At 33.7% G+C, this 13,125-nt stretch overlaps 1 protein-coding gene across 1 annotated transcript; it reads left to right on the top strand.

The window, feature by feature from the left end:
• The first annotated feature begins 8,462 nt into the window (after positions 1-8,462).
• LOC119983969 (cytochrome P450 78A3-like) lies at positions 8,463-10,397 on the top strand. Its single transcript, XM_038827710.1, has 2 exons — positions 8,463-9,482; positions 9,576-10,397. Exons 1-2 carry the CDS (start codon positions 8,523-8,525, stop codon positions 10,203-10,205), a joined length of 1,590 nt encoding a protein of 529 aa, XP_038683638.1. The 5' UTR covers positions 8,463-8,522; the 3' UTR covers positions 10,206-10,397.
• The last annotated feature ends 2,728 nt before the right edge of the window (positions 10,398-13,125 follow it).

The raw sequence follows: 13,125 nt of genomic DNA, 5'->3' as shown, positions 1-13,125 counted from the left end.
TGGAGAGAGTGTCGGGAAAGTTATTTTTTTGGCATCTTCATTCCTTTCAAAAGTTTGGATAACGTCATATTATTTTCTCGGCATAGTTGGTTTCGTTGGTCATATTTGGTTAGAGTAAAACTCACAATCAAATAATGTTTAGATTATAATTGAAATATTAATAAATACTTAATATAAAAATGATATATTTAAAATACACTTTTATATGCTAATTATAGTTTTAAATTATGTATTTTTCAAGAGAATATTGTAAGTATTTAATTAAAAATATGTGAGAATTCCAATGATTAGTATCTTTTTGGGAGAAAATGAAAATTCCTCATTTGAGAGGAATTCAACTTTCATTGGGGTTCAAAAATTCCACCAACTAAACATCTTATTTTTGATAAGGTAGATTCCGCGAACCAAACAAACCCTTATAGTTAATTAGTAAAAATGTAATCATAATTAGGAAAAAAAAATATTTTTCAAAGTAGTAGGCCAAGATCTTGTTCCAGCACACACAGCCAATTATTTTCTCCCGTAATGACAATCCTTATCAATAAGTGGCATTAATTAAGATCTTAAAAAGCACTTGATCAGAATATTTGCATGGCATCAGATTATTATTAGTCCATCAATTGTTGTTAAAGCATGTACATATGCCCCTGTTCGTGTAGATCTATGATACCTAAAATGAGGTTTTAGGACCAACCAAGTTAAAAACCAATTAGTATCCAAAAAAGGAAACGTTAAAGAAGAACAAATTCAAAGAGATATATATATATATATATGCTTAGAAATGAAAAGAAAAAGAAGCCAGATCTTCGATTTACATGCTTTTACTAGTGAACACTAAGCAAGCAAGTAGCAAAAAAGGCATGTATGATAGTGTAATTAATAATGGTTTTTGTCTCGAATCTAAATCTATAGAGAATATGTATTCAAAGATTATGGTTGTATTGTTTATATATATGGCCATTCATATGCCCCAAGAATTTGTGAAAGTAAATGTACAACCAATGACACAAAGATGGCGTTTTCTTCAAATAATTAAACAACAATAATATACTTTTGGGTTAAAAAAATACTTGTATATATTTTTAAAAATTCTAAGATCATATTTATCAGTTTCTTTTAACAAATTCCCTAAAATACAGATAAAATACTTATTGTTTTCTAATTTACAAATAATTTTTTTGACTAGTTCTCTACATAGACAAAATCCGTAGGATATTTTTTTTATTTATTCATTCTCTATATTTGTTCTCTAAAATAGAGAAATAATCATATTTAGGTAATCTAATGCGAGTGCTGTAATATTTGTTGGGCGCTAATTGTTGATCAAAGAATTGATTGCTATTAAGAAAAACTGTTTGATGGGATTTTCGGCTATTAATATTCCTAGACCATACCTTATTTGGCAATCTATGGTGTACATCATTAATGAAACCGAACCCGACATGCAGTTTGTCAATATTCCTTATTGCTTATATGGTATTTATATATGTTTATTTAATCAACATTTTAACCCAACAGAGAAATTGAATAGTTCTTCAAATATGATATATATATACACACACACCAAGAACATAATATGAGTAATTTATTTCTCAATGCCTCTGTCCAGAGCTTTTCCTATCCAATTAGTAGTGGTGGCATTAATGGATATGTGTGTGATCCATATCAATTGTGTTTCTTTTCCAGGGCTAAAGAAGCAAGGAAAATTAAAGAGAGAAAAGAAATGAAAGATGATGAAGAAGACAAGAGCACCTGAAAGGACGACGACGGATTAATAAAAGGTGAATATATTCTCATCGATCATTCAAAGATTCAAACTTTTGGAAAAGAAAATAAGAAGTCAAGAATCTTTTAGACCCTCCACCACACGTACCCACAACAAAGCTAGCTAGTCAAGAGAATGGAATTTCAATTCATAGATTAATTATATATATATGGCATAACATCCAACCATGCATTGTTTAATTGCACCAAGTGGGTTAGGCCTTAACTAGCGCACTTGAGTGATTAATTTTTTTAATTAAGAATTAGAGTTTATTAATTAATTAATTAAGTAGCTATCCTAAGATGTTTTCCAATAGCTTTGTTGTAATAAGCATCAATAGCCCCGAAAGATTAGGCCTGATTATTGTCTTTTAGGTATACCAACTTAAGATTCTCATGACCAAATTTGTGGATAAAACCTGCAGAGAGAGTGAAATTAGAGGTTTGCAATGAAATTTAAGTCAAAGTAGATGTCAATTGAAACTATATATATATATATATATATATCTGTGTGTGTGTACACACATATATAACTTTTGATTGCTTCAGGTACTCTAACTATGGTTGAATTAAGGTTTGACTCGATGATTTTGACTTCTAGCAACAATGGGCAGGTACTTTCTAGTAGATCTTGATCAGATATATTTCTTGTCAAATTTGTGTCTATAAATATTCTTTTCTTCATTGTAAATAATTATTGGAGGGTTCTTAATTATTTCTTAAAGCCGCCGGTAATGTTTGACTGATAATTAGTTAATTGATAGATAACATAATAATTAAAATGTATATATAGAGATTTTTATTAATTTATTTTCCAATGTTAAATCACTTGCTTGAAATTAAATATAAAATAATATTACAAATAACTAAGAGAAGTAGACAACACAAAACATTGACTTGATATATAGTCAAGGTCGTCAGTCTAGTCCTACCAAAAAGTTCAGATTTTGCAGTCAATTCTTAAAGGGTCATAATCCACATTCAAAAACAAAATAATTCCAAGACAAATTTATATATATATATATATATATATATATATATATATATATATATATATATATGTATATGTATGTATGTATGTAATGTATGTATGCATGTGATATATGTGATACTCTTCATGATCTTAAAAAGCAATTTCCTGGTAATCTCCTAAAACCAAAGAAGAGCCCTGTATTTGACTCATCGAATATATGAATATTGTTTTTCTTCTTTAATTGAACAGTGTCGAATATATTATGAGATATTACAATGATGAGATTCAGTCTTGTAATATCAATATATGCTTTCCTGATCAATTTTTTTTTAAAATTCTCTATAAAATTATTCCACTTTAAAATTCATCTTCATTAAATAAACAAAATGTATTGAGTATATATACATTTAATTTGTACTTACATTGTTTGTCTGCATGGGATGTTAATGCTTAATATTATGTCAGAAGCTAATTAAAATTAGAATCTTATTTGTTTACTCTTCAATTTATTATCAAAAAATTGAAACCAATTACACTCTTTAACGTGTTGAACATGTCTTTGCATTTGTCCACTTTCCATAATTAATCTTCTATATTGTGCAAATCTTCCCAAGAACATGATCAGACAGATAGAGACATGATTCAAATTATTCAAACATAGATCTTTTATCCAATAATTTGTATTAATAAATTTATTAACTTGTTTACTTTGTTTCTTGATGTTGTCTTATTAATCAATATTACCTGGAATTCAGTAAATAGTTACAAACTAATGGTCCGACGGGAACTTTCCATGAAAGCCGGCTGGTCTCCTGCAAGAGGTGCAACAAGATTAGGTATCTCTATCTATTTAATTGGTTAGTCTTACTCAAATTTTTATTTATCATTCAAATGCTCCTTATCTTTGTAGACGGTCGGGTCTACATTTGATAATGTGTCGATGGGGGCGACCAGTAACCGTGACCATCGTAATTATTACGACAGAGAGTGTTGTATGAGGAGTGCTTCGGTGAAGGTTAACATTAATAATCCTGTCGCGGACCTAGGCTGAGGGCGAAAATTGTGTAGAGGGAGAGAGCGTTTGGAGTAAATGTCCCTTCTTAAAGTGATAGTCCCCATTAATTATTCCAAAATGATATATGTCCATAATTTTTCCATCCATAAACTTACATAATCTAGGTGGCAAACCAGATAGGCATGCCACATAGAGTTTAAAAAAAAAAAAAAACTTTATTAAAGAAGCCACATAGACATGTCACATGTTTATATAACTTTATGGATGTGTAGTGTTTCCGTTAATTATTTATATGCTTGACCATATCAAGGACAAGCTGGGTTCGTGGCTCGAGGCTCGAGGCTCTGCTAAAGATCCGGTCTTCCAACTTGTGAATGAGAAGTTTGTAGTGGGCTTGGCGCTAGGCGAAGTTTCGGGTCTTGGATGCATATTTGAGCCTTGAATTGTAGTAGCGTAATTGAGTTTGTACACCCCTTTATCACATGAGGGTTTAGGCTGATAATTGCTTGGGGCATTGGGCATGATACCAAATTTGATCCCAACATTGTTAATGAGCTATAAAGTTTAGTTTTTTTATTTTTTATTTTAGTTTTAAAATGTACAACATCTTAATCATGGTGTCATGTTAAAATTATATATGTTCTTAGTAAATCACTAAATTATTGCAATATTGTTATCGGTGAGATTAGTTATGTTTAAAAGATATAACCTTTCTTATCTATTACGAAACACATGATTAATTTTCAGTTATATATATATATATATATATGACCTAAGTTAATATATGTATACGCGTGGCGTAGCTGTGCAATCTAGCTAGCTAGCAAACTGGAAAAATATATTTTTCGTCTCTCAATTCTTTATTTATTTTTCCTTGACTTGGAGTGGCTGTGGCTGTGGTGCTTTCATCACCAACCTTAAGGAATAAGAATACCAACCTCACAAGAAATCGAAAATATTAATCTATTCTTAAAATTCCACACCTGCTCTTAATTCATTTTGATGTTCAAGTGGGTCAAACTTTTTAAATTGTTTTTTAATTTTATTTTTTGAATTTCAATTGGGTCAACTTGAGTTACTGAATTTTTTTTATCTACATCCTGTCGTCACTGTTCAATTTTACAATGGTAAATAAAATTTATTATCTAAGCTCGATAATTTTTCTAATTAGAATTATTCGATATATGATTATAAACGTTAAATCTCCTACTATTTTATTCTACTTGATTGATATTCCTCTAAAGCAAATATTTGATCTTCTTGGTCGTGGAGTATTGTAGCCCGTTTGGTAGAATTAGAACTAATTTGTAAGTTTCATGACTCTTATATCGAATCAAAAACCTAAAATAAATTAGCTAGCATATTAAACTAATATAAACTCTGCTAATTTTAAAAATATCATCAAACATCTAAAATTTATTTTACAGTTTATAAACTAACTTTTTTTGGTAATTTATAAAATAACATATTTTGCGCAAATATAAATCGACAACGTTACGTATCATAGCATTTAACCCTGAGCGTTCTTAATTACATTATTTTTGAAAATATAAAAATATGTAACACTTAAAACAATATAATTATATACAGAAAAGTGTAATAAGAGACTGTGTTAGTCAGAAACAACTGTGTTAATCAGAAATAATGTAATAAAAGACCGTGTTCAAATAATATAATCGAAAACTCTATATATCCCTAACAATTTCTTCCATAACCGGCTATAATAGTATTACATTATGTAATTATATTGAATTTCATTATTACGTTGTCTAATTACATAGACTTTCATCATTACGTTGTTTAATTACATATTATGACTGAATTTATTATGGATACGTAACGCTTCCGATATATAATTGTACGAAAAACTTTATGGATATATCATATACGAATGGAGCCTTGGTGATCGTTTAAATTATTGTTTTCGATTCTAAACATATCCAAACAAGCTTTTGACCACCTGGTTGCTCCAAAAGCAGCATAATGGATGGCCAGGGGATTCCTTATGATTTTTACACCAACGGTCAGGGAACGTTGTTGCTACAACCTCAGCAGATACCAGCCGTTCAACCACGTCCAACAAACCAACAAGAGACCACGGGATCAAAGTGACATGTAGGTGGGTCCCAGAATCAATCAGAAGGGGCCCCACAATTTAGCTTTCTATAGAAGCTATCCTCCTTTGTGTTTTGTCCGATTATGTCATATATGCCCAAATATACTCTACCAATCCGAACGTGTATATATATATAGATATTGAATTACACCCAGAGGCCAGAGGAATCGGTGGTTAGCGGGGTTGGAGGAGTTGTCACCATCTTATACATATACATTGCATGGACCGTACGCGTGTCCGCATGAAACGATGGTTAATAAACGAATTTGGTGTCGTATTGTCGTTGGCATGCCATATCATTTGCTTTATTCATGCCCAAAGGGAGTGAATGAGAGAGCATGGGTGCATGGGCTTCATGTGCAAACCCCTCTGCTTCAGGCCCGACAACATCCAACCCCACATGTCTTGCTTTTGGACCCTTTGTATTTACTGCGCCCATGTTAACTTTGTCCGAGGATGATTTCTTACTCACGCGCACCACAACCGGAAGTTCAACTCACGCTCCAAATGTACAATATATCTTTGCTAGACAAAATTGGAGGTGTAAAAGTCCAATTTAATTTTTTTTTCATGATCATCGAGAATGATACCAACGGACTTTTTCTTTTATACATTCGATATGAGTCAAATATTTTTTAGTATTTTAATCGATACAAGAACCCTTTTTGTTGGCAATCTAGTGTATTCATATTTCATTTATAAATTCTAGATTCTTCAGTGAATTGTCGAATGACCAATTTAAAATATCCTCGAACTTATAGGAATTGAAGACCCATTAGGATCTCCGCTTCGAGGTCAATAACAATAGCTTCAATAAGGTATGTGGGCACATAACTATTGGGCGATCAAGATGAAATTTGGGCAAAACTAAGTGGAAGTCCGAACCAATTGATCAGAACTATATATTCTTATGATCATGTTATAAATTTATCGGTACCAAGATTCTTTGGCAAGGATGGCTCTTTCTAGGTGAACAATTTAAGTTCAATTATCCACATTAATATCTTGCAATTTGTCAAGATATTTAAAATATATGTGGATTCAAGTATCCGAAATTTACATGAAAAAGAGGCTCATGATTCAACATCATAAAAAAATTAATTGTTCATTGCTTTGATTCATTTCATGCATATATAGTTTTATAAGCAACGCAATATTTTTCTTTTGCATATTTTTCAATATCATGTGAAAATATTTAACACTCTTTCTCACCACCCATTTGTCTAATTCAAACTTTTCTTTCTTTATAAATTGTATTATTTATGTTATTTTACCAGAAATTTTCAGATATAATTGTAAGATATGATATCATAACCATTTGAAGCACTACAAGCTAGATTCAAACAATGACAATGTAATTGCTAAATCATGCATGCATTTTACCTCCAAATTTGATTAAAACATTGCAATGAGATTTTAAATTTCTATTGAATCTCATTCCAATAATCATAGGGAACCTTTTTTCCCTACTTGGTTTCATGCGACACAGATAGAAATCAAAATTTCCCATAAAAAACGTATATGTCATGCAACATTATTTCAAACTCGTAAAAAAATATTGAATGTCGTTACTATAATTCTATAAACCATTTTTAGCTACTTGGACATTGGTGGGTCAAAAATATAAATAATTGCATGTAAGTAGTAACAATAATTTAACCTCGTTAAAACAATTATATAGAACCTTTTTTCTTTCTTTTTGAGCTCTAATTGGGTTGATGGGAGGACAAAAAAATAGAAAATCAAAATTTTCCGTATGTGTAAAATTACATTGAATCTCTAAAATTACATTGAATCTCATTACAAGAACAATAGGATTCCTTATTTTTTAGTAACCTTTCTTAGGTTGGTGGGACGCAAAATATAAAACGAAAATTTCCACATACACGAACCTTTGAATTACAATAGAAACTCTTAGCTCTAATATTTTTGGTGGGAAACAAAAATAGAAATCCAAATTTTCCATGCAAAACCATTATATCACAATAGGGAATGCAATTCGTGGAAAAAAGTACAAAATCAACCATTTTTCTTTCTTTTTAGCTCTAATTTTATGGGCGGGAAACTAAAAAATAGAAATCCAAATTTTCCATGCAAAACCATTATATCAAAATGGGGAATGAAATTTGTGGAAAAAAGTACAAAATCAACCATTTTTCTTTCTTTTTAGCTCTAATTTTTTTGGTGGGAAACTAAAATAGAAATCAAAATAAATATTTCTTTCCTTTTAGCTCTAATTTAGTAAATTTAGTTGGTGGGTCACTAAAATAGAAATCAAAATTTTCCATGAAAACAATTACTACTTTTTTTTTGTAATTGGTAGGTATTCCCCAAAACTTACGACCAAGAGAGCACATGATTGGAGCGTGAACTCACGCGACTATTGGGAAGGTTACACTCTCTAATACGACCGTGCAATCGTGGCGGCGCCCCCAGTTCGTTTTAACTAAAAATAATGTATTTCGCAGTTATACGATGCTACTTCTTCATCGTATTCGTATAACAGTTATTTATTTTACTCCAGTTTCGTGTGTAATCTTCACTATAAATACCACCACCACCCCTTCAGTTTCTGCCACAAAAACAAACACAGCTCAGTACTCGAAAAACCACACTTCTTCTTCTTCCTAGCTTCTCTCGAAAAAGCTGCAGTCATGACAACAGAGATCGACAGTCTCTGGATCTTTGCTCTTGCTTCAAAATGTAAGGCCCTCACTCAAGAATCCATTTTATGGCCAATTTTGATCATTGGCTTCGCTTGGCTTGCCATGGCTTTGATTTACTGGGCTCACTCTGGTGGTCCAGCTTGGGGCAAGTACAGGCTCCGAAAAGCTGCTCTGACTAAGCCAATTCCTGGTCCTAGAGGTTTGCCTCTGATTGGGAGCATGAATTTGATGGGCTCACTAGCTCACCATCGGCTAGCAGCTGCAGCTGAGTCTTGTGACGCCAAGAGGCTCATGGCTTTCAGTCTTGGCGACACACGTGTCATACTGACTTGCAATCCAGATGTAGCTAAAGAGCTATTGAATAGCTCGGTGTTCGCGGATCGTCCGATTAAGGAGTCCGCTTACAGCTTGATGTTCAACAGAGCAATTGGGTTCGCCAATTACGGTGTTTACTGGCGTACTCTGAGGAGAATTGCCGCGACCCACCTGTTCTCCCCAAAACAAATCAAAGCTGCTGAGTCGCAGCGGCAAGTGCTTGCATCCCAAATGGTCACCATATTTGGGAATAAACAAGAGAATTTCGGCGTTCGGGAGTTGATTAAGCGAGCTTCGCTCAACAACATGATGTGCTCTGTTTTTGGGCGCGAATATGAATTGAATTCCACAAGTTGGGAAGTTGAGGAGCTGAAGGAACTTGTCGATGAAGGTTATGATCTCTTGGGTTTGCTCAACTGGACTGACCATCTCCCTTGGCTCGCTAACCTCGACCTCCAGAGAATCCGGTCAAGATGTGGAAACCTCGTACCCAGAGTGAACAAGTTCGTTGGCAAAATTATCGCTGAACACCGAGCTGAACCGGCCGAAAGAAGCCGAGATTTCGTCGACGTTTTGCTGTCTCTCCAAGGTGCCGATAAAATGTCGGACAGTGACATGATCGCCGTTCTTTGGGTAAGCATTTCGTTTTCAGATCATATATATTTCTTAGTTATTTTTGTAGTACAAAATTTGTACCAACATTTGTCTTTTTTTTTTAATAATCAGGAAATGATATTTAGAGGAACTGACACCGTGGCGGTTTTGATCGAGTGGGTGCTGGCTAGGATGGTGCTTCATCCCGATATCCAGTCAAAAGTTCATGCTGAGTTGGACAGAGTCGTTGGATCACGTGGCGTTACTGAAGCTGACATCGCCGCCATGGAGTATCTCCCCGCGGTGGTGAAGGAGGTTTTGAGAATGCACCCACCGGGCCCACTTCTCTCATGGGCCCGTTTGGCCATCACCGATACGACCATCGATGGGTATCACGTACCTGCTGGAACTACTGCGATGGTCAACATGTGGGCCATCACGAGGGACCCAGAGGTTTGGGAGAAACCACTGCAATTTATGCCCGAGAGATTTGTTGCCAAGGATGGTGAGGTGGAGTTTTCTGTGCTCGGATCTGATCTCAGGCTCGCACCTTTCGGGTCGGGTAGGAGAGTCTGCCCAGGAAAGAACCTGGGTATGACCACTGTCAACTTCTGGGTGGCATCGCTGTTGCAGGAGTTCGAATGGCTGCCGGCCGACGACAAGAGTGTTGACCTGTCAGAGGTGCTCAGGCTGTCTTGTGAGATGGCTAATCCCTTGACGGTTCAAGTCCGCCCCAGGCGCATGATCAGCACATCCCAGTAAAATCATTTGCAGTAAAAAGATTTAATAAAAAGAACCCAAAAAAAAAAATCCAAAAATTAGTTTCTTTAATAATTAATTAGACCTAGGTCATACAGCTTCTCATCTCCTCTCTTAGCACATGTGGATCTCATCTTTGTCTCTTCCTGTCTAATATTTGTTAGGTTTGTCTTAATATAAATGCAATTAAGTTTCAATTAATCCTCTCTTTGCTCTAATATTTTGCTTAATGCTCCATGTTGCATACTCTGTTTTATTAATTGCTCAAAACTAATCCAGAATTCAATTACAGATCATGGCAAAGATACTTAATTAACACAGTATCAATATATCACTTCTACAACAATTGGACAAGTGATTAATTTAGCCACCTTACTGATGCAATGCGAAAGTAATGATGGATTGGTTGCCAACATAACTTGAATTCCGCAAAGAAAATTTAATTCCTCATTCATTTTATGAAGAATATTCATGCGTTTATATAGACAAGTAATCTAATTATCGTAAAATTAGAAATATCACTAAAACTCCTAATAATTAAACTAACTCTCCTAATTATTAAAGAAAACCACTAAATCTTGTCGTACATCACTTACACACAACAAATAAAACGTGATTAATTTAGCTGATAACATCATTGGCTAAATTAAAGGCTTAAATCCATGGCTTAATTTAGCATATATGCGTCATTGATGATCACTTCCTGATTAATCAATGTAGATTCATGGAACTGGGTTTTATTTGCACTAATTTTCTTCCTCCTGTCCTGCAGAAAGCTCTCTGTTTACATCATCATCCTACTCAGTTTCTCTCTTATCAAGATACAAACTAAAGAGGGTTAATTTATTATAACTCTGTCCTCTGACTTAAATTAATTGGATTATAAGTACCCATCATTCTGATCCTAGCTATTTTGCCTTTTTCTAGTTGTCTACATTAAAAATGTTTTAATTTAACAACTGAAAATATTGCTTTCTTGTTCCAAATTTTAGGGACGATTACTCTGTTTTTGCCTAATTATTAGTTGCTAATCATGAGTTATCAGCCTAATTACATAAAAGAATTAAAGTCCATTGCATGAGCTATAGTGCTATACTACAACCATGTCTGCTTCAGAATTTAAGGCTTAATGAAATTTGGAGAGGGACATCTCAACCAATTCAAAAGAGGAGGACTCTTTGGATGACCTCCCCTGCATCTGGTGGACAGAGATTGTGACTGGAAAACAGGTCTAACCATAACAAACAAAACAAGATGTTTTACTAATTAAGTTCGGATAAGGAACAATTCGGCAACAAAATGAGAGATTGTATTAACGAAAATGACATGTAACTCATGGGAGTCCGACAAGTTTATTCCATTGATTTAAGTTTTATTTACACTATTTTATCCCATAATTCATTGTCCAAAATTCATTGTTTTAATATAGAATCTATTATTTTTTAAAGCACGGTTGATAATTCATTGTTTTAGTTTTGAATTTGTTGGTTTTGAAATTTCATTGAAAAAAACAATGCAATTAAGAAATTCCATTGAAAAAAATAATGAAATTAAGATTTACCTCATAAAACTCATCGACAATGTATCTTGTTAGAAAGAGCTTTATGTGTTGATTCCGAATATATAATTTTTTTTAAAATTTAACATGTATTTTGAGAGTTAAAACATTTTAAAATTTTGTTTAAGAGACTTGAGTTTCTATGAACTACCACTATATGAGCTACCTAGCACTACTGTTGTATTAATGGAGACTTGTCCTGTCTTTCTCAATCCGATCTCAATTGATGCTTGCTTTCCTTGCATCCTGTCGTAATCACTGCAACTGTACATTATGTCAACACCAATCTCAACTTGATGATTAGTTCCCCAATTGGTTTAATTTTTAGTTTTATAAAATTACATGGTTTAGATTATTAGAACTAGTTAAGGACCACTTTGAGAGGATTACGGCTAGTTGAGGCCTTCACCAGGAACATAATGTTGAAGGCAGAGTTGGGAATCGTTTGAAAGAGAGAGCGATCTCATTCGTGACTCATCCCATTGATCTCAAACTTGATTCACTTTCCTTTCTTTGAAGACCTGGAGGTAATATTTAACTGGTATGGTGTTACTGCTCCAATAGATTTCGAGGGTAATACTAAATGATTCATACATGTAAATCAGTACATGTGGACATTATGGAGAGGAAAGATAGAGACACTTAAAGTTTTCTGACGTTAGAAGAGCCAGCATGATTTCATCACTGAAAGAGAAATGTCCCAACAGGTTTCATGATGTGATTTCTTCTAAAAAACCCAGAAAGAACAGGGTCAGCCGTCATGCGGTGCATGTATTAAATTAGGTAATATTGTTATGCTCAGACAATCTGTGTCCGTCCGTAGCAGTAATAATGCAGAATTAAAAAGAGCAAAGGACATCCATGACTTTAGAACCTTATAAGAATCATGACTTGAAAAAAAGATAAGGATGAGTGAAGGGTTCCTGTCATAATTGGTCTGTTTATGAATGTCTTTATTACAAGACTTCCCTATCTGTCTAGTTGGTGATACTTTACTTCTTCAACAATGTCTAATCCAAACCAGTTAATTCATGAACCAGCACATCCCAGAAATCTAGCTCAGGGTATATACTGCTGACACTGATAATTGAAGTTTAGTTTACGTGTGTCGGATTTGGACGCCATATTCCATTGATAAACACTAGGGTTTGTTCAAATGTTACCAGTTTGGAAGATGGGTCTTGCTGCTGCTGGTTTAGTTATATTAGGAAGCACAAAAAAATGATTCAATGGATTTGATCTCATCTCTTAAAGCTTATTATGCCCACGTAACCGAAATTGATTGAATCATTGAAAGTTGTCGGTAATAATTGTTGCTGATGAGTATGCTTTTGAGCATGGAAGACATGGTTGGTATGTAACATT

This window comes from Tripterygium wilfordii, chromosome 18 (assembly GCF_013401445.1).
Source record: "Tripterygium wilfordii isolate XIE 37 chromosome 18, ASM1340144v1, whole genome shotgun sequence".
Lineage (NCBI taxonomy): Eukaryota > Viridiplantae > Streptophyta > Magnoliopsida > Celastrales > Celastraceae > Tripterygium > Tripterygium wilfordii.
The sequence above is the reverse complement of the archived record's forward strand: the minus strand, read 5'-3'. Positions and strand labels throughout refer to the sequence as shown.

Coding starts and splice junctions, on each gene's coding strand:
- LOC119983969 (XM_038827710.1), top strand. CDS start 8,523: ATGACAACAGAGATCGACAGTCTCTGGATCTTTGCTCTTGCTTCAAAA. Junction 9,483..9,575: donor ACATGATCGCCGTTCTTTGG/GTAAGCATTTCG, acceptor TTTAATAATCAG/GAAATGATATTTAGAGGAAC.